Source organism: Cervus canadensis, chromosome 11 (assembly GCF_019320065.1).
Source record: "Cervus canadensis isolate Bull #8, Minnesota chromosome 11, ASM1932006v1, whole genome shotgun sequence".
NCBI lineage: Eukaryota > Metazoa > Chordata > Mammalia > Artiodactyla > Cervidae > Cervus > Cervus canadensis.
Window position 1 is genome coordinate 25,807,250 of NC_057396.1, and position 21,341 is coordinate 25,828,590.

The following is a 21,341-nucleotide window of genomic DNA, read 5'->3' on the forward strand; positions in this document are numbered from 1 at the left end:
CCCAGCAGCCGCAACCAAAAGAGGAAGGCCAACGCCTTTGCATGGGCAGGGCTGGGCCTGGGCTGTGGCAGTTGTGGCCAGAGGCTGAGTTCAAGCTGAGGATAAACAGACGCCTCCAGCAAAGCGGAAGGAGGCACAGCTGGGCTTTGGTGGCCTCCCAGCCCCCTTCCCTCTACCAACTCCAAGGCAAGACACTCCCCCTGCCTGGAGGGTTTTCTCCTTGGAAAACAAGGGAGTCACCTGAGATGGTGTCCAGAGACCCTTTCAGCCGTGGGCACTGTGATCATGTGGGGATCCACCACAATGTTGGGGGCAGGCCAGATCCCAGGATCTAATCTGGTCCCCACATCTCTCAGCTCCCCCCTCCCTGCTTCCCTCCACTCAGGATTGATTTTGGATGAAAAGGCAATGCAGCTGCTGAGTCCCCATCTTTATCCTGCTCGGGAAAGTCATTGGCATTGATTTTCCTCAGCTGCCATTTGTAGGCCTAAAACGCACCTACCTTCCTACCCACTCTCCCCAATGCCCTTGACCGTCAGCAGCTGCCCTTGCCAGAAGTTTAGTAATCCACCATCTCTGATTTCTGTGCTGGAGATGTTTGCCAGAGAGGCTTCAAGTAAAACCAGAGACTGAGCCACTAACTGAAGAACTCTGGCAGCATAAGAGTAGCAGGGACTTCCCAGGAGGTTTACCTTCCAATGCAGAGGGTGCAGGTTCGATCCCTAGTCAGGGAGTTAAGATCCCACATGCCTTGGGGCCAAAAAAACAAAACATAAAACAGATGCAATATTGTAACAAATTCAATAAAGACTTTAAAAATGATCCACATCAAAAAAAAAAAACACACCTTTTTTTTACAAAAAAAGGTGGGGGGGAATCAGAGCAGAACATCAGGAGGATGGGAGTTTAACACCTTGAACCTCTCAGCAGAGCCAGGCGGCTGCATTTTTCTTTTCTCTTTGGCCCTTGGGTACTCGGCCCTGGATAAATCATAATCCTTGATTTAAGGTATTTTTTCACTGTTGGCCCATGCAGGGCTCACTGTGCACAGCTCACAGCCTAGTTTCAGTAACATAATAAGTCTCCATAAACCTACCACTCAAAACAAAAGCTAGGATTTAGCAATAACCCTCATCTAATCAGGAAATCTTGCTGAGGTAGGTGGGCAAGTCTCTTTTGTTTATTAATTCAACAAATCTTAGTTGTACATCTTTGATAGGCCAGAAAGGGTGCTAGAATCAACCTGAATCCCATGTTCATAATTTCCTTGCTTTTTTTGGAAAAGATTCTGTGTTCTACGAAATCTTCTGGGAGTTAATTTTTCCTTTAATATGAAATTGCTCAAGCCATTCGTATTACTTTGTGGCAGTATAGTTTGTGTGTTTTGATGGCAGCATAATATTCTATTGTGTGAATTAACAGCCAGCTTCTTCAAAGCTAACTTGGGACTGAGCCCTGAAACTGCAATCTTTTCCTTAATTTTTTCATTCAGCAAAGATTTATTAAATACCCACAATGTGTCAGGCATTGTAGGAGACACCAGGGGTGCAGTCATGACCAAAACAACCGCAGCCTCTATTGTTCTAGTTTGCAGGCTTTTCTTCCCATTTTTCTTTTGTTTTCTAAAAGGTATGGCTTTTTTTGTATAATGACCACTATTCAGTTGATAGTGACAGAAAGCATATTAGCCAGGGATACTGAGGTCACTTCAGTTCAGAGATGAGGAATTCAAGGTCCCAGCAAGTACAGACTGAAAGCCTCTTTTGTTCCTTCTCTCTCTCAGCTTCTGGCACAATTCTGGACCCACCAAAGGCAAACAGTCATTATTTGTTGAAATAATAAACAAAAGAGACTCGACCTACCTACTTCAACCAGTGCAGACATTTATGTGCAGACAGACTCCGTGAAAAAGAAGGAATTGACAGGGGACTGGCCACTAACTGGATGTTCTTGATACTCCTCCAAACTGCCCCTTCCATAGCCTTCCACATCTCAGCATATACCCTCTTGCCTGTTCACTAAAAACCCAAAAGCAGGCGATCTATTAGTAAGGCCTATTGCCTTTAGGCCCTGGAGGAGGGCATGGAAATCCACTCCATATTCTTGCCTGGAGAATCCCCATGGACAGAGGAGCCTGGTGGGATACAGGCCATGAGGTCTCAAAGAGTCAGACATGAGTGAGCGACCAAGCACACATTGCCTTCAGGGGCTTCCCAGGTGGCGCAGTGGTAAAGAATCCGCCTGCCAACACAGGAGACACAAGAAACTCAGGTCAACTCGGGTTCAATCCCTGGGTCAGGAAGAGCCCCTGGAGGAGGAAATTGCAACCCAGTCCAGTATTCTTGCCTGGAATACTGAATACTGAACACTTCCACTGGAATACAGTGGAGCCTGATGGGGCTACAGTCCAGGGGGTTGCAAAAAGTCAGACTTGACGGAGCGACTGAACACACACACACATTGCCTTTATCTTCGAAGCACAGTTGAATCTCTCACCAACTGTCTATTTATCCCTCCTTGCTGTAGCCACACTAATCTCCATTCTCTTCCTCCAGCACCAAGCTTATTCCTGCCCGCCTGGCAACTTCCGGTCATTCAAGCCTCAGACCAGAGGCCCTCCCTAAGCTGATCACTTCCCTAGATCTCCCATTCTCAGCACACAGCCGGGCACTGTCTCCCATCACCCACATTACTCTCCACATAGTACCCAACTCTCTCTGGGTTTATCTGTTGATGGTCTGCTCTCCTCTACACTCCCCTACTCTCCCCCCACCCCCCCACCCCCTCCTCACCCCAGGATACAAGCTTCTCAAGAGCAGGGCCCAGCATATCTTGTTTGGTACTTCTCCCATCCTTCCGTAATGATTTCTCATTTGTCTTTAAATCCGCAGCTCCTAGAGCAGTGCACAGGCCCTCAACAAATATTTGTTTAATACTTAGCTATTGAACCACTCTGGTTATCAGACAAGTGTTATTTCTTTTCACCTTTGTATTTGACTGAATTAGACAAAGGAATTTTGTAGACCGTTACTTGCTGATTGTGTGTAGATTACTGTTGGTAACATCACCTGACTCTGTAGCTACCAAAACTGAGGGAGTCACCAGATTTGTTCTCATCTTCATCCTGGAATGTAGATACTGATGCAGGCCCTGGTGATGGTGGAGGAGAGACGGCCCAGAAGGAACTACAGTACAGAGCCCAGAAATTTAGCAGTCATTTACTGGGCCTCTACTAGGTACAAGCCAGATGCAAAGCACGGAGGGCACAAAGGCAATAACAAATAGAGACCACCCGACTGGAGAGTCCCCAGGGTAGAGTCCTGAGCCAAGCGTCCGGAGGCACAGGGTGGAAGGGCCGGGGAGGAAGCCGCTCTGTGAACCAGGCACTTCCCACTGGATATCTCACAGCAGCACTTTGATGCAGGTATCATTTTCCCCACTCTACCGAGGGAACGCCTGAAGCTCAGAGAGGTTAAGTATCCTGCCCAAAGGCTCACAGTTAATAGGAGGCAGAGCCCCTGTTCCAACTCGGTCCCTGCAGAGCCTTGACCATCTCTGCTGCATCCCTCAGCTGCCCATGGCCTACTGCCCCCATAGGGCAAAGCCAGGCACAGTCCCCACAGCAGACCACAGAGTTGAGGAAGAAAGGAATAAGCTCCTTCTCCCAATGACTGTGCCTGCCATGGGAGCAGGCAGCTCCCAGGGACCCCACAATTTCTAATCTAGATCACCCACCCAGGCATTAGAAGAGTCCCTCTCAATCCCCAGTGGGACTCGGGAAATTCCAGCTGGAAATGGCCAGGGACCTGCAGCTTTCCCACCTGCTCTGGAATGGCTGTGACCTCAGCCAGTGGGCAGGTGAGCCCGAGGGTGGAGACCTAGATCTCACCCTGCCCAGGGACTCCAGGTCATGTGCTGGACAAGGAAAAGGAAGAAAGAAAAGAGAGTTCACAGGATGCACATGAACTTAGGCAGCACCCTCCCCTAGCCTCTGCCTTACAGGAAAGGGTGCAAGTACTTTGCATGAGAATCTTTGTGTATGTATTTTTATGTGTGTTGACAAGACTACACTCGAAAAAATAGTGTCCTGGTTGCTTTTTGTTTCTGTCTGTTTATTCTATTGAGTATAATATATGTTCAGTAAACTACTCAAATCTAAAATGTACAGTTCAATGAATTTTGACCCATGGGGGCTCAGTGGTAAAGAATTCACCTGCTGTGCAAGAGACTCAGGTTCAGTCTCTGGGTCAGAAAGATGTTCTGGAAAATAAACTGGCAACCCACTCCAGTATTCTTGTGTGTGAAATCCCATGGACAGAGAGCCTGGCAGGCTACAGTCCATGTGGTTGCAAAAGAGTTGGACACAACTTAGTGGCTGAACAACAATATACCCCAATGTAACCAATGCTTAGATCAAGATCCAGTTTTCCAACGTTCCAAAAGGCTCCATTGTGCTCCTTCCAATAACCCTCATTATAATCACTATTATGATTTCTATCACCATGGATTACCTTTACCTTATAATCATATATATGAAATAATACTCTTTTGTGTCTATAGTTTCTTTTTTTATTATTATTATGTCTGTGAGATTACTCCATGTGTCATTGCATTTTGCACTAGTTTATTCTTGTCTATTGCTGAATTATATTCCATTATATGAATATACCACAATTTACATATCTATTCCACCAGAGATTGATTTTTGGGTATAGTATAAAGACATATACAGGTATTTTGCTGAACAGATGTACTCATTTCTCTTGGCCCTAATTCTTGGTCATAGAATCATAGAAGAGTCATTTGTTTAGCTTTAGAAAACTCAACTAAACCTTTTCCCAAGATATTTGTACCAACTTACACTCACGGCAGCAGTGTGTGAGATTTCCAACTGCTCCACATTCTCATCAACATTTGTTATTGTCAGGCTTTTTAATTTTAGCCACTCTGGTGTCTGTGTAGACATGGATCGTTATGGTTTGAATTTACATTGGCCTGGAATTCCCCGGTGGTCCAGTGGTTAGGACTCTGCACTTTCAGTGCCAAGAGCCTAGGTTCAACTCCCGGTCAGAGAACTAAGATCCCACAAGCCGTGTGGCATGGTAAAAATAATAATAATAATTTACATTAGGCTGATGAGTGATGATATCAAGCATCTTTTGGCACTTAATTGGCCATGGAAGTATCTCCTTTTTGAAGTGTTTGTTCAAGTTTCTATAGAAACATATCATCCATAAAAGTAGACAAATGATTGACAAAAACAGAGAAGAAAGCAAAATCATCTCAGAAACTCAGTAAAACACACAACAGCCCAGCAGCCAGTTGCTTCTATAACTGATAACTAGTTGCTACAAATAGCAAACCTGCTGTACCAGGTCATTTGAATACATAACTGATTTTTATATTTTGAACCAATTATTCATATATCATGGACTTAGACTTAACTGGGAAAAGAGAATGTAGGTAAAAGCCCTTCCCTCAGCTCATAGCCCCAGACTAAGAGGCTCCCTCGCTTAACTCACTGACTGTTTTTCCTTCAATTACAGGACCCTGAGGTCAATCAACCCCTGAACAGCCTCGGTAAGCTCAGGTCTGGCCTTCCTTTGTCTACCTCAGCCTCAGTCAGTTACCAAGTAGACACTAAACCCCTCTCGCAGGACCCTCACCACCACCTCCAAGTGCTAAATGCTACGGGAGACACCCATCCATCATTCAACAAACATTTATTGAGCAAGTGCCATCTCCAGGATTCATTCTATTAATATAAGTAGGAGGCACAGTCTCTGGGGAAATAGGACCAACAAACCTAAAACCCCATAGCACTGATTCTCTAATTCACTCATTCAGTTCCTCATTCTCTCATTCCTTCAACAATACTGTGAGAGCCTGCATGGGCCAGGCCCTGGACTGGACACTGAGCTACAGTGTAAATACAACAGCTAATGCCCCTGCCCTCATGCAGTTTACAGTCTGACCATGCTGCCGAGGAACAACCTGAACAAAAGTGTTTTCACTAGTAAAATAGAAAATGGGAGGGACTTCCCTGGCGGTCCAGTGGTTAAATCTCCACACTTCCACTGCAGGGGATGCCGGTTTGATCCCTGGTCTGGGAACTAAGATCCCACATGCCATGCAGTGCAGCCCAAAAAAATTTTAATTAAATTGTAAAAAGTAAAATAAAAGCAAAAAATAGCATATAAAATGAAAATAGCAGTATTTGCCTGACTTACAGCAGGAAAAAGGAGTTAATAGATAAAGTCTTCCCAAATATGGAGGGATTTTTTTTTCCTCTTGTTCCATTTCCTTAAATTATTGATACCTATGCCTGATAGCCTGGATCAGCAAAAAAAGTGAGCAGAGAACAAATATTAATATGACAGGTTCATAAGGAAATGACCAAACCCACTCACTTTGACAGCTTATTATTTCAGGGTCGTGGGTTAATAAAGATCACAAACAATACAATCTTCAGCAGGTAAAATGATGCCTAATTTCTACTTTGCAACTTAACATATCAATATTCCATGGTATCCCCAAAGAACACCAGACATACAAGTGCCCCATCACCTGAGTAAGCCTGGAAACTGCCAAACCAGGAAACAATTAAGGGAGCCCGGGAGGGAGAAATCAGTGCCAAGTGAAGATTCCGAGGTTAAGAATGATAACAGGTTGTGCAAGGACCAGGGACTGAACCTGCTCATGTGGAATGGGATCTGGCGAGGACTAGCAATGGGAATTCATCTGAATGACTGGGAGAGGGAGGCCAAATTACACTGGATTTGAAAGCCCAGAGAAGAGTGTGGTCCAGTCATGGAAGTTGTGGGGAGCCTTTGTGAGTTCTGGAGAGGGACATGATAGGATGAAAGCAAAGTATTGGGAAGCTCTGCCTAGCAGCAGATGGCCAGACAGGCTGAAGGAAGGAACTCAGGCAGGCAGGGAGGCTGTTCATAGGTCAGTGGGTTGGTTAACTTTATAAACAGTAAACTTTATAGACAATAAACCAGGAAAACCCTTCCCTTCATGATGATGTTCTCCATGAGAACATCAGCAAGGCAGAGACACTGGGCCCTGGACAAGGGAACTCATCAAAGAATTCCCAATAAGTCATTCACTTCTGGGAAAACCAGCCAACCTTGTATCCCCAGAGGTAAGTGCTCAATGAAGAAATTGCACATGAATGAAGAAACAAAATGTCTCCATGTCCACGGCCACAGGAAAGAGGACAGTTTTGAACACTCACTGCTGGAACTTGATAAACACCCCCCACCAACATTATTAATAACTTACTCTGTTGCCAGGTGGCATTAGTGGTAAAGAATCCGCCTGCCAATGCAGGAGACATTAAGAGACGCGGGTTCAATCCCTGGGTCAAGAAGATCCCCTGGAGGAGGGCTTGGCAACCTACTCCAGTATTCTTGCCTGAGCAATCCCATGGACAGAGGAGCCTGGCGGGCTACAGTCCGTGGGGTCACAAAGACTTGGACACGACTGAGCCCGTAAGCACACTGGACCGGACCAGCACGTGCTGTGCTGGCAGCCCCTGCACACCTGGGGCTTAGAGTCTCAGGAAAGAGGATGCGTGCGCACGTGCTCAGTCGTGTCCGGCTCTTGACAACCCTGTGGACTGCAGCCGGCCAGGCTCCTCTGTCCATGGGATTCTCCAGGCAAGAATACTGGAGTGGGTTGCCATGCCCTCCTCCAGGGGATCTTCCCAACTCAGGGATGGAACCCCGTCTCTTAACGTCTCCTGCATTGACAGGCAGGCTCTTTACCACTGGAACCACTTGGGAAGCCCAGGAAAGAGGTCACATGACAGGAAACGGAAAGGGGATGGGCCTCTCCTGGGGCAGACGCAGGTCAGACTGGACAAGGTAAAACATCCTAGGACAAGCTGTCATGACAAAGGGAAGGCGGGAGGAGCCCTGGGAAAGACAAGCCCAGGTAAGTGAAAGGAGGTGGGGGTCCACGCAGTGAGGAAGCTGAGCCTAGTCTGCAAGAATAACCCCAGCGCCAAATAAAACTGTCCCCAAAGTTTTCCCGGGGCCAGAGGGTGGGGAGGCTGTAGGCCTTGACAGGGGCAGCCTCCGAAGGTTGACTGCTCTTTCCCTCCCTCTACAGACGTCACCCCCCTGCGCAAATCCCGCACCCCGCTGGAGACCTTCAAAAAAATGAGGATCCCGATCATCGCAGCAGTGCTGAGCCTGGCAACCATCGTCGTGGTGGCCATCCTCAGTAAGTCCCAGCCCCCACCCGGCCTCCAACCTCACCCCAGCAAAGGGTAGCTCCCACCCACCCCTCCCCTGCCCTCACCTCCCAGCGCTGCCTGCCCTTCCCCCCACCCCACCCCAGCAGAGTCAAGGGGAGGTGGTGTGCATATAGGTTGGAATCCACCCCTGCTTTGAAAGAAGCCTTCCTCTCTGAGTGGAGGGGAGATGAACTCCGCCCCCATCTATCCCAGATGGATTCTGTCCCAGATGATTCCTTCTGCCGGGAAAGCACACTTTGCACCAGTTACAAACCCACTCAGGCAATTTGCGCAGCAGCCATGCCCCCAGCCTCCTCCTTCCCGGGTCTGCAGACTGAGAGCTGGGTGAATTCTGGCAGCTCTGGGGCTGGAGGAGCAGAGCACGTCTGCTTGTGGGGAGGGGGAGAAGGAAGGGGCATTAGGGAAGATGCCCAGGAGGGCAGCGCCTTGCCCCGCCTTGAGCTCTGGCTTCACCATGGCTGGAGCCTAAGACCCAGTGTGATCCAGGCAGGCCACTCTGGGGCAAAAGATGAGTGAATCAAGCAAGCCCTGTTTCCCAGAGCCTGTCCCTCTCAGCCTCCCCCGCACCCCATCCTATGACTGAGCCCTCACCTCCACCCCCCACCATAGCCAAGCAGGCTACTGACCACAGATTTCACCCAGGAAGTAGGGCCAAGAGGACCTGACTAGGACTCAAGACACCTGGGATGGGGATCCCGGTGCTGCTCCTTCTTGGTGCTGTGTGACCTTGAGTAAGTCTCCCAACCTCTCTTAACCTCAGTTGCCTCGCCTGTAAAATATCCCATCTTCATCATAGCGATATCAGAGAACCAATGAGGTAGTGTGTGTAAAGTACTTGGATTAAAAACTAGGCTGTGAAAAGTGGAGGTCATCACGCAGTGTGTAGGGCTGAGACCAAGGCCATGTGTTTGCTCACCAGGCCAGGAGGGCTTTCCAGGAGCCTAGAGCAGCCTCCGCCTCATCAGAGGACACTCAGAGCTCATCTGGTCCAACCCCTCAGTCTCCACTTGGGCACTGAGAGAGAAGAGGGGTGTGGCAGTTGAGGGGCCGGGACAGACAATCAGGCCCCCAACTGAGTAGGTCCATTTCCACCTCATGGCGGTGGAAATGCAGATCCAAAACATAAGCATCACCCATCCTGAGTGTCCCACTGGGACATGAGATGCAGATAAACCTAAACCCTTTTGACCTTGGCTGGCCCAAGAGTGGTGGTGGGCATCAGCAGATTTGTTGTCCTAAGTCTATTTGGCTCAAACTAACAGTAAGATGAGCTTACCTTCTCTGACCAGGTGCCCCGACATAGTGGAGAGAGCAGACAGGGCCAGGTTCAGGGTGAGCCAGGGCAGGTACTAATACATGATTTAGAGTCGGGCTTTCCTTGTCCCAGAAGGTCCTGAGTGACTTCCAGCCCGGGGCCCCCAAGGTCTGCAACCAGAAGCAGTAACCTGAACTCCCCTCCTGGGCTGGGCTCCATCAACATTTGGTTTCTGGGGGCTCAACTGGGTACACTGTATCCTGGCTTCCCCCAGGAGGCAGGACTGACCCTTTCTCACCCTGGCTCCTGACCATGAACCAAACCCTGAAAGCCGAGGAAATATCTGACCTGCTCCTTCTCCCTTATTCTCAAAGCAGGAGCATCAGGACCAAGAAATCACATTTTAAGCTCCTGTAGGGAAGGCTGGGAGAAGTAGCAAAGAGCTTTGGAGCTAGACAGACTAATTGAAATCCTGGCTCTACCACCTAAGTGCATATGGCTTGGGAAATAAATCCTAACACTCTAAACTTCCATCTAGTTGTTTGTAACATGAGTTAATGATAGCACCTACCTCCTAAAGTTATTGTCAGGACTCCAGGTAACAATGCCTGGAAAGCTGTTAGCAGCAATAAGCAGGCCCATCATGACACTTGTTTCCATCACTCTGAGGGCCACTCAAGGGTAATGCTAGGCTCTCCAGGGGAGCTTCAGGCCAAAGGCGAGTTCAGTTAGACAGGAGGAGCTGGGAGAGTTTGGAAAAGTATGGAAATATCTGTGTCTTGAGGACTTAAAAACACTAGACTCCTTCCCATCATCCAAGACAAAGAAGGAACAATGGACTCTGAAGGCAGGAGGCAGAAGACAAAACAAGCAAAATGTCAACCTCGTAATGGTCTTTCAACCCCAGGTAAAAACACCTTGTCCTAGAACTGCGCTTGATAGCGATGAGACACTTTCACAACCACCAGCCCACCAAGCGTTCATTCTCCACAACCCTGTGAAGCCCAGAAAGGGCAAGGGATTGGTCTAAAGTCACCCAGGAGGTGGCAGAGCCAGGGCTCAGGTCTTAGACTCCGGGCCCAGTGCTGTCTCCTCCGTCCCCAGAGGCCCTGTGCCAGCACTTGGGTTTGAGAAGCGAGTGGGGGCTATTTCTGAGTTGCTCCTCACACGTGATCTGATAGACTCCTCAGCCCTCTTTAGGGATCGGACAGGTGTTATTCTCTCCCTTTTACTGATGAGAAGACTGAGGACGCCAGCAATTAGGTGGCAGAAGTGGGCCTGGAACCCACATCTGCCTGTCTCCAGGCCCAGCAGGTTTTCAGGGAAACACAGCCTCTCCTGCCCCTGGGCTGCCTGCCTGACCATCAGCCCTCTCTGCCCTTCCCTGCCCTTGCCTTCCAGTCAAGGTGATTCTGGACAATTACTTCTTCCTCTGTGGGCAGCCCCTCCTCTTCATCCCGAGGGAGCAGGTGTGTGACGGCCACCAGGACTGTGCCTCTGGGGAGGATGAGCAGTACTGCGTCAAGAAACTCCCCAACGGACCTCCAGTGGCAGGTGAGTCCAGGGGCCAAGGGGCCAGGGGAGTGGGCAGAGCAGGAAGTCGGCTCAGGTCCTCTTGGTCCACTGCATAGCACCTGCCACCTGACTAGTCAGCTTCCTTCCCTATTGTAAGAGTCTTAAAAACAGGATCATGTCTTATCTACTGGATCCCCAATACTCAACATGTAGCAAACACTCAGTACATTTTGATGAACAAATGTGGACCAGAGGGGACAGGAAGGTGTAACTGAGCCTGCCCCATTCCTGCTGCACATGGATACTGAATTGAATGACCTTGGGGAGTTCCCTCTTTTCTCTGACACCTATTATTTCAAGGGGACTACAAAGAGACCGTACAGCCACTAGCCAGCTATTGATTCTTCTATTTATTTTGCATATGTGCTTAGTTGCTCAATCATGTCTGACTCTTTGCAACCCGGTGGACTGTGGTTCACCAGGCTCCTCTGTCCATGGGATTCTCCGGGCAAGAATACTGGAGTGGGTTGCCATTTCCTTCTCCAAGGGATCTTCCCGACCCAGGGATCGAACCCAGGCCTCTTGAATTACAGACAGTTTATTTAAAGTCTGAGCCACCAGGGGTGGCTATTCATTATAGAAGTGTTTATTGTAACATGTTATGGAACAAGACTGAGCTAGGTCCTTCAAAGGATGGTTTGAACATAAAAACCCATGTTCTTCCTTGGATTGGGTTAATCCATCTTGATCCACTTAGTACTTGGGCTCTGCAAAGAAAAGACAGCCCAGGACACGGGTGATGGGGGCTTTTGTAGGGCAAGGCTGAGTGACATCCTGTGTATTTGCTCCTTTTTTTTTTTAATCAGAAATCAAATGTCTGTGAGCCTTGCCACCCTACTGCCAATAGCAATTCTCACTCGCCTACCCCTCTCTGACCTTACATGGAAAAAACAGCAAGGTTCCTCTTTGAGAAATTTTCCCAGACTAGAGAACTTGTGTGAACCACGGGTAGGAAGGCCTTGTAATACAACCATCAAGTACATATATGCAAATACATCTAAAAAGTGAAAGTCACTCAGTTGTGTTCGACTCTTTGGAACCCCATGGACTATACAGTCCAGGAAATTCTCCAGGCCAGAATACTGGAGTGGGTAGCCTTTCCCTTCTCCAGGGGATCTTCCCAACCCAGGGATTGAACCCAGGTCTCCCACATTGCAGGCAGATTCTTTACCAGCTGAGCCACAGGGGAAGCCCAAAAGTGAAAGGGGAGCTATTAATAATTATGCCAGGGCAAAAAATCAAAATGGGAGATTATTCCCAGGACATCTGGTCATCCTAGCTCCTGTCAGAGCAAGGCTCAATCAGGCAAAGTCCAAAGGAAGAACTCCCCTTGAGGTGGAAAGGGTTGGTGTTCTGTGAGGCTCCCCAGTTCCCGGTAGGGTTTGGACCACCGGTTTGGGCTGGTCACATGATGCATTCTGTGGGAGATGAGCCAGATGAGCCCCTGCTCTGAGCTGACCAGGGTTCCTTCCCTCCCAGTCCGCCTCTCCAGGGACCGATCCACCCTGCAGGTGCTGGACCCCGCCACGAAGAACTGGGCCTCCGCTTGTTTTGACAACTTCACAGAAGCTTTGGCCAAGACCGCCTGTCGGCAGATGGGCTATGACAGGTACCCAGCCCAAGGTCCAGTAGCTGTCACCTCACCCCATGACCTCTCTCCCTCTCTTTCTTCCTTCCTCTTTTCCCCTTTCCATCTTTCCTTCCTCCTTCCTCTCTCTTTCCTAAAAATTGTAGGTATTGGAGTCAGACAACTGCTTTTGAAACACTCCCTTACAAGCAGCATGAAGTTAAATCTTGTAAGCTTCAGTTTGTTCAAGAGTCAGTGGAGAGGTGTGTGTGTCGGGGGGGTCTTCCCTGGTGGTCCAGTGGCTAAGACTCTGCGCTCCCAATGCAGAGGCCCAGGTTTGATCTCTGGTGGGTGAACTAGGTCCTGCATGCCATAAGGAAGACTGAAGGTCCTGCGTGCCACAGCTAAGACCTGGTTGTTGTTGTTGTTTAGTCGCTCAGTCATGTCCGACCCTTTTGTGACCCCCATGGATAGCCCACCAGGCTCCTTTGTCCATGGGATTTCCTAGGCAAGAATACTGGAGTGGGTTGCCATTTCCTCCTCCAGGGGATATTCCCAACTCAAGGATAGAACCCATGTCTCCTGCATTGGCAGGCAGATTCTTTTACCACTGAGCCACCTGGGAAGCCTACAGTCAAATTAATTAATTAATTTAAAAAAAGGATTAATGGGAGAAGCAATGCCAACCTCATAGGATGGTTATGAGGTGCCAGAGAGAGAATATCTGCCCCACTCCTCCCCCACCCTCACCCGCATCCCCACCCCCCACACAGTTCAGGCTCCTTTATAATCCCCTCCTTTCCTTTACTTCTCAACGCTCACTTCTTGATTTGGCAAGATGCCGTCCCTGCCCCAGAATACAAAACATCCTATTTATTTATTCAAAGTCCTATTGGTTAAAATTTAGTTTAAATGAACCTGATTTCACTGGGTTTTCATCAGCAATCTCAGCTCTCTCAGCAAATTTCAAAAGCAGTTTTAAATCTTCAGTGGGTAAAAAAGCATACAGTTATAAGAAGGGTAATTAGCACTGCGTATTTATATTCATTTGATCTTGGCAAAAACCACAAAGGGAGTTATTATTCTATCTGTTCTATGGTAGGTTCAAAGAAGGTGAATAAGTTGATCAGATAGTAGCTGGGAGCAAGAGGGCTGGAAGGTGTGCCCAAGACCCCCTAATTCCTGGATATCTGAAGCATATCTGTTTCTAGGTTGGGTAATTTTCTGTTCCGTGGAGGTTTCATCTATAAAGGGAGGGGAGGGGAGACAGTTGATCACTCAGAGCCTAACTGGAGAGATAGAAAAGGACCCATGCATTCAGCTGCACAAGGAATAATCTTTTCCTGGCAGGCCCCAAATTTTAGGATTCTAAGAAACTGGACCCAGAGACTAGGTGGAAACAATACATCCTAGGCAGACATCATCCATCAGTCAATCACAGAACCCTCTTCCATCAAACCCTAGAGCAGTCTCAAGCTCACTTTTCAATAAGTACTCTAGACAGCCATCACCGATCCATCAGAACTATTTGCGCCTTCTGCTCTCTGGTTGCCTGGTTACTCCTGCTCTCTGCCCTCCACGATGTGCAGCTTCCAGTACCCTCCGGAGAGGACACCCTGCACCCTTCATTTCCAAGGAGGGCTAGGAAGGCAAGCCCTGCCCCTGCGTCACCCCTCCCCCAGCAGCAAGCCCCGCCTGGCCTCCTGGCTGCAGCCCCTCCCCCTTCCGACCGCAGTCCGGCCAACTGCAGTGTCAGCGGTACTAGCTTAGCAGGCTGCAGCTTGATTATGAAACCAGGGTGTCTCCAGGGATTCTTAAGGTAAAAGGCTCCTAGATTCTCTGTCCTTCTAAGCTCTTTAAGGCAACAAGCCATCTCGCTCTTGGGCTCTGCAAGATCAAAGCTGATCAGAATTATTCATGATGTAACTGGTGAATAGAGGCTAGTTCTCCTGGAAATGTCCACTTCCACCATGATCCCTCTTTCTGTATCTCAGATTTCCCTGGCTAGGAGGGCCTTCTTGTCCCAGGACCACAAAACTCTAGATGGCTCAAGATGGGAAGGACTCTGGAGACCATCTGGTCCACCCATCATTTATAGAGGGGAAAACTGAGGCTTAGAGAGACCCAGAGAGAAAATGTGACCTGCCAAGGGTCACACATCAAGCTAGTGTCAGAGCCAGAACAAGAACCTCAGGCTTGAGGGCTCTCAGCACAAAACCCAGCAATGCTAGACTCCAGCCTTTCAGGTGCCATGGCTGGGTCATCCAGGCAGTGCCAGATTCCTAGGTAGGCATGTGAGAATGTGCCAGTCAGCCAGTGTTTTAGGTTGACAAACCTGCATACAGAGCTGATGCTAGCACAACTGGTATAAAGGATGGGGAAGAATAGGAGAGATGGAAAAGAGGTACATTCAGTATAGCAACAATCAAAAAGATGAGATTAATCAGGGAAGACTTCCTGGAGGAGGGAAGACTTACACTCAAGGTTTGAAAGAAGACAAACATGGATTTGTGGAGAGAAAGAGGGATAGCAGTCCAAATGAGAGAGATGTTTGTCTGAGTGCATGTGAAGCCTGATCTTGGCCTGTCCTACCTCCAAAGGGACCATAAATGTACCCCACTACCAAGTTCAGACCAGATGCCTTGTTTGGAAAACCAAAATGTCCACATCTAGTTCCTTCTAAGGTAGGGATGGGCGCTAACTTGTTTCCTTTGCCTCCCTGTTCCCCTCACTTTGAACCAGGAGAAACAGCTGGGACATTTGGAATCAGGACAGAGCTGGGAGTTACAAAGGGGCATCCATAACATTTCTTCAGAGCTCTGGGCTCAGAACCAGTCTTCCCTGCCCAAGAAAGCAAGTCCACGTCAGCACTGTGCTCAGGGCTGAATCCTGGATGTCAAGAAACATCCCTTGTCATCTAGCAAAGCAGGCACTACCCTCCCTGACCAAGGCCACCTCCACTCCCCTGCCACACCCCACCCAGCATCCTCTGCTGACCCCTCTCCTGGGAGTGGGGGCTGCTCCCACCACCTTGGTCTGAGCTCCTGCTCCAGCTCACGTCTCTCACTCTCTCCTTTTCCCTCCCAAAATGAGCAGCAAACCCACCTTCAAGGCTGTGGACGTTGGCCCAGCCCAAGATCTGGACATTGTCAAAATCACAGAGAACCTGCAGGAGCTTCAGGTGCAACACTCAAGTGGGTAAGTGAGAGGACGCCTCTGGCCCACAAAGCTCACCCATGCTCGCTGCCGTCAGGGCTTCAGCCAGCCCGCCCTGAATGGATGCAGCAAGGGGAACATAAGCCAGACGACAAGAAGAACTCCTGGCCAGGCAGACTGTCCAATATCAAAAGCTGGAGCATCACATTTCTGAGTGGTTTTCTGTGTTGACTCTTTGGCTTAATAAAAGGGGCAGCTGGACAAAGTGTGCTGTCCACACACTGGCGGCCTTTCATCAGTCAAATAAGAAAACCAAATTGGTTTCCTATAGCCTTATGCTGCTTTGAGCCCCAGAGGCAAGATTCCAAAGGCCACTTTGTCCTTCCTGCCACTCACCCCGGCCAGAGTAGGCCCTCCCCTGCATTTCTAACTCTCCAGAGGAGCAGCTGTGTGGCCACTGTCAACGTCCTGTTCTCATGCCCACCGCCATGCCAGAGCCCGGCATCTACAGGAACACTGTCACCCCAAGGAGAGAATGATGTCTCCTTAGCATGCAGGGAGGTTGCTGAGAGCCGCTTTTTCATCAAAGAGTAAATCTTGAAAAGGAGAGGACTAGGAGCAGAATGATTGTTTGCCTGGAGTTTCACTAAAATCCCATTCCTCTTCTGTTTGAGCCCGCAGTGCCACAGACGCTGGTCCAAGCTCTGCTCTCTTCCATCTCAGGCTGCCAAGAGCCCCAGGGTGGGCTGTGACTCAGGCAGAGCCCAGCATATAGCAGATGCTTATCGCAGGGGTGTGAAATCCAACTGCATCCAATTGCACTGAGTTGGGTGGAAGTACGGTGTCTATATGGGGCTTCCCTGGTGGCTCAGCTGGTAAAGAATCCGCCTACAATGCAGGAGACCCTGGTTAGATTCCTGGGTCAGGAAAATCCCCTGGAGAAGGGATAGGCTACCCATTCCAGTATCCTTGGGCTTCTCTGGTGGCTCAGACGGTATAGAATCCACCTGCAATGCAGGAGACTTGTGTTCAATCCCTGAGTTGGGAAGATCCCCTGGAGGAGGGCAAGGCAACCCACCCCAGTGTTCTTGCCTGGAGAATCCCATGGACAGAGGAGACTGGAGGGCTATAGACCATGGGGTCACAAAGAGTCAGACATGATTGAATAACCAAGGGCAGAACAGCACAGTGTCTATACAACCCCCACCAGGCAAGGCTTCATATTTCCCCGGTGCTGGGAGGGGACTGGAATCAACAGTGCCAGGAGACCCGAGTCCCTGCCTCCCAGCCGAGAGATAAGCAAAAACAACAGGATGCCTATGTCTCCTTTCCAGCCCCTGTCTCTCAGGCTCCATGGTTTCCCTGCAGTGCCTTGGTGAGTATACTCCATCTCTGAGGGTTTGGGTCCTGGGCTAACAATAAGCAGGAAAGGCCTTCATCCTCATTCTTAAATCACTCAGACTCCAAGTGTCACTCTATTCTGTCCAGACATTACTACTTGGACCTTGGGTTTACAGGTGAACACTCCTTCAAGTAGTTGATGTTAAGAACTCCCTCCCACTGTCCACCCATATCTCCACAATTGTTGTGGGCAGAGATCCAAGAGAGAGTAGGAAAACCAGAAAGGGCAGGACCAAGCCTCTACCTGCTCCCACCCCTGGCCAGGGCCCACGTAATCTCATCTGCTCATTCCGTTTAGCAAAGAGTCATGAAACAGTTAAGATGCATCATCACTGTTGGATGCTAGCTGAAAGTAGAAGATACCAGACAAGCAAGAAAGTTGGCCTCTGTCCTTAGGAGCTAACGGCTGAGCAAAGAAAGAGGTGTAAGGCCACATGCAGGAGTCCCGACCCCCCACTGAGCAGCAGTCCCGATTAACATGCTCCAGAGAGAGCTGCATGGGGCTGGGGGAGTAAGCGGGGTGAGGGGGGGTCGTCAGGAGACCTGGGCGGCACCCGTCCCACTGGCTTCCAGTATGACCTTGGGTAATTCACTTGATCTCTCTGAAGTTCATCTTTAGTCCAACTGCCCAACAGGATCCTGGGAGACTACCTAGTTCTGAGAGGAGATCAGAAGGAAAAACAAGCGCTGAGGTCCCACTCATCCCACCAGCCTCATGGGAGAACCAAGTTGAGCCTGGAAGATGGCCAGAAACTGGATCACCTGAGAGGAGGAAGGTCATCCTCGCTGCCTTTGCAGTTTAGCAGTGTGTATGCATGGAACAGTGGACTGGTTCCAAATTGGGAAAGGAGTAAGTCAAGGCTGTATATCGTCACCCTGCTTATTTAACTTACATGCAGAGTACATCATGAGAAACGCTGGGCTGGATGAAGCACAAGCTGGAATCAAGATTGCCAGGAGAAATATCAATAACCGCAGACATGCAAATGATACTACCCTTATGGCAGAAAGCAAAGAGGAACTGAAGAGGCTCTTGATGAAAGTGAAAGAGGAGAGTGAAAAAGCTGGCTTAAAACTCAACTTTCAAAAAACCAAAATCATGGCATTCGGTCCTATCACTTCATGGCAAATAGATGGGGAAACAATGGAAACTGTGACAGACTTTATTTTCTTGGGTTCCAAAATCACTGCAGATGGTGACTGCAGCCATGCAATTGGAAAATGCTTGCTCCTTAGAAGAAAAGCTATGACAAATCTAGACAGCATATTAAAAAGCAGAGACAAAGGGAACCCTCTTACACTGTTGGTGGGAATGCAAACTAGTACAGCCACTATGGAAAACAGTGTGGAGATTTCTTAAAAAACTGGAAATAGAACTGCCATATGACCCAGCAATACCACTCTTGGGCATAAACACTGAGGAAACCAGATCTGAAAGAGACACGTGCACCCCAATGTTCATCGCAGCACTGTTTATAATTGCCAGGACATGGAAGCAACCTAGATGCCCATCAGCAGATGAATGGATAAGGAAGCTGTGGTACATATACACCATGGAATATTACTCATCCATTAAAAAGAATTCATTTGAATCAGTTCTAATGAGATGGATGAAACTGGAGCCCATTATACAGAGTGAAGTAAGCCAGAAAGATAAAGATCATTACAGCATACTAACACATATATATGGAATTTAGAAAGATGGTAATGATAACCCTATATGCAAAACAGAAAAAGAGACACAGATGTACAGAACAGACTTTTGGACTCTGTGGGAGAAGGCGAGGGTGGGATGTTTTGAGAGAACAGCATGTATATTATCTACGGTGAAACAGACCACCAGCCCAGGTGGGATGCATGAGACAGGTGCTCGGGCCAGGTGCACTGGGAGGACCCAGGGGAATCGGGTGGAGGGGGGGAGGTCGGGGGGGGATCGGGATGGGGAATACATGTAACTCCATGGCTGATTCATGTCAGTGTATGACAAAACCCAGTGCAATGTTGTGAAGTAATTAGCCTCATACTAATAAAAATAATTGAAAAAAAAATTTTTTAAAAATAAATAAAAAGCAGAGACATTACATTTTGGGGGGGGGCTCTTCAATCTGATTATTTTTCTTTTTTTTAAATAATTAATTAATTAATTTTACTTTACAACATTGTATTGGTTTTGCCATACATTGACTTGAATCCGCCATGGGTGTACATGTGTTCCCCATCCTGAACCCCCTCCCATCCCTCTGGGTCATCCCAGGGCACCAACCCCAAGCATCCTGTATCACGCATCGAACCTGGACTGGTGATTCGTTTCACATATGAAATGATAATTTACATGTTTCAATGCCATTCTCCCATATCATCCCGCCCTTGACTTCTCCCACAGATCCAAAAGACTGTTCTATACATCTGTGTCTCTTTTTCTGTCTTGCATATAGGGTTATCATTACCATCTTTCTAAATTCCATATATATGCATTAGTATACTGTATTGATGTTTTTCTTTCTGACTTACTTCACTCTGTATAATAGGCTCCAGTTTCATCCACCTCATTAGAACTGATTCAAATGTATTCTTTTCAATGGTCAAGTAATATTCCATTGTGTATATGTACCACAGTTTTCTTATCCATTTCTCTGCTGATGGACATCTAGGTTGTTTCCATGTCCTGGCTATTGTAAACAGTGCTGAGATGAACATTGGGGTACACGTGTCTTTTTCAGTTCTGGTTTCCTTGGTGTGTATGCCCAGCAGCGGGATTGCTGGGTCATATGGCATTTCTATTTTCAGTTTTTTAAGGAATCTCCACACTGTTCTCCATAGTGGTTGTACTAGTTTGCATTCCCACCAACAGTGTAAGAGGGTTCCCTTTTCTCCACACCCTCTCCAGCATTTATTGCTTGTAGACTTTTGGATAGCAGCCATTCTGACTGGCGTGTAATGGTACCTCATTGTGGTTTTGATTTGCATTTCTCTGATAATGAGTGATGTTGAGCATCTTTTCATGTGTTTGTTAGCCGCCTGTATGTCTTCTTTGGAGAAATGTCTGTTTAGTTCTTTGGCCCACTTTTTGGGTCTTTTATTTTTCTGGAATTGAGCTGCAGGAGTTGCTTGTATATTTTTGAGATTAATTCTTTGTCCGTAAAAACAGAGACATTACTTTGCCAACAAAGGTCTGTCTAGTCAAAGCTATGGTTTTTCCAGTAGTCATGTACGGATGTGAGAGTTGGACTATAAAGAAAGCTGAATGCCAAAGAATTGATGTTTTTGAACTGTGGTATTGGAGAAGACTCTTGAGAGTCTTGAGGGCTGCAAGGAGATCCAACAAGTCTATCCTAAAGGAAATCAGTCCTGAATATTCGTTGGAAGGACTGATGCTGAAGCTGGAACACCAATACTCTGGCCACCTGATGCAAAGAACTGACTCATTGGAAAAGACCCTGATGCTGGGAAAGACTAAAGACAGGAGGAGAAGGGGACGACAGAGGATGAGATGGTGGGATGGCATCACCGGCTCAATGGACATGAGTCTGAGTAAGCTCCAGGAGTTGGTGATGGACAGGGAAGCCTGGCGTGCTGCAGTCCACGGGGTCATGGAGAGTCAGACATGACTGAGCAACTGAACTGACTGATGCATCCCTGTTGGATGTTAAGACTTTTACCCATTATCATGTGATCCCAAGATGCCAATGGGGTCTGAGCACCTGATGTGGTGAGCTAAGCAGCCCTGGAGTCAGAAAGAGGCTTGAGCCACAGATCCTCCCTAGAGGAGACTTCAGTCTTGTTGAGAAGAGAAGACTGAACTACGACAAGGAAAGCTGGCCGACATCCAGGCAGGCTGTGAAAATGCCAGGAGAGGAAAATCCCCAGGGATCAGGCAACCTGGAGAAAATGCTCAGGCTAAACATCTCAGAATGAACTGTAGGCTCTAGGAGGGCAGGGACCAGGTCTGTCTCTCTGTCTTGGCCAGTGCTCTCTTCCCAGAGGAATGAACAGTGATTTAGATAAACATGAGAGGAGACGGCATCTCAGGGACAGGGACTTCCTGGAGCAAAAACAGAAAGACTTTTCAGGGAGCTACCAGCAGATCGATTTGGCTAGACAGCGATTTTATATCAGGAGGC

At 48.3% G+C, this 21,341-nt stretch overlaps 1 protein-coding gene across 4 annotated transcripts in view; it reads left to right on the forward strand.

Moving 5' to 3' along the window:
- Positions 1 to 21,341, forward strand: part of TMPRSS4 (transmembrane serine protease 4) — a 41,184-nt gene that overhangs the window by 12,768 nt on the left and 7,075 nt on the right. For 2 of the 4 annotated variants that reach the window (XM_043482680.1, XM_043482682.1), the window contains exons 2-7: positions 5,547 to 5,580; positions 8,119 to 8,232; positions 10,923 to 11,075; positions 12,576 to 12,705; positions 15,760 to 15,861; positions 17,154 to 17,194. In XM_043482680.1, coding sequence (XP_043338615.1) covers positions 5,547 to 5,580; positions 8,119 to 8,232; positions 10,923 to 11,075; positions 12,576 to 12,705; positions 15,760 to 15,861; positions 17,154 to 17,194 — 574 coding nt within the window. Of the gene's footprint in view, positions 1 to 5,546; positions 5,581 to 8,118; positions 8,233 to 10,922; positions 11,076 to 12,575; positions 12,706 to 15,759; positions 15,862 to 17,153; positions 17,195 to 21,341 lie in introns of those variants that run through there. The other 2 variants (XM_043482683.1, XM_043482684.1) reach the window with 2 other exon arrangements.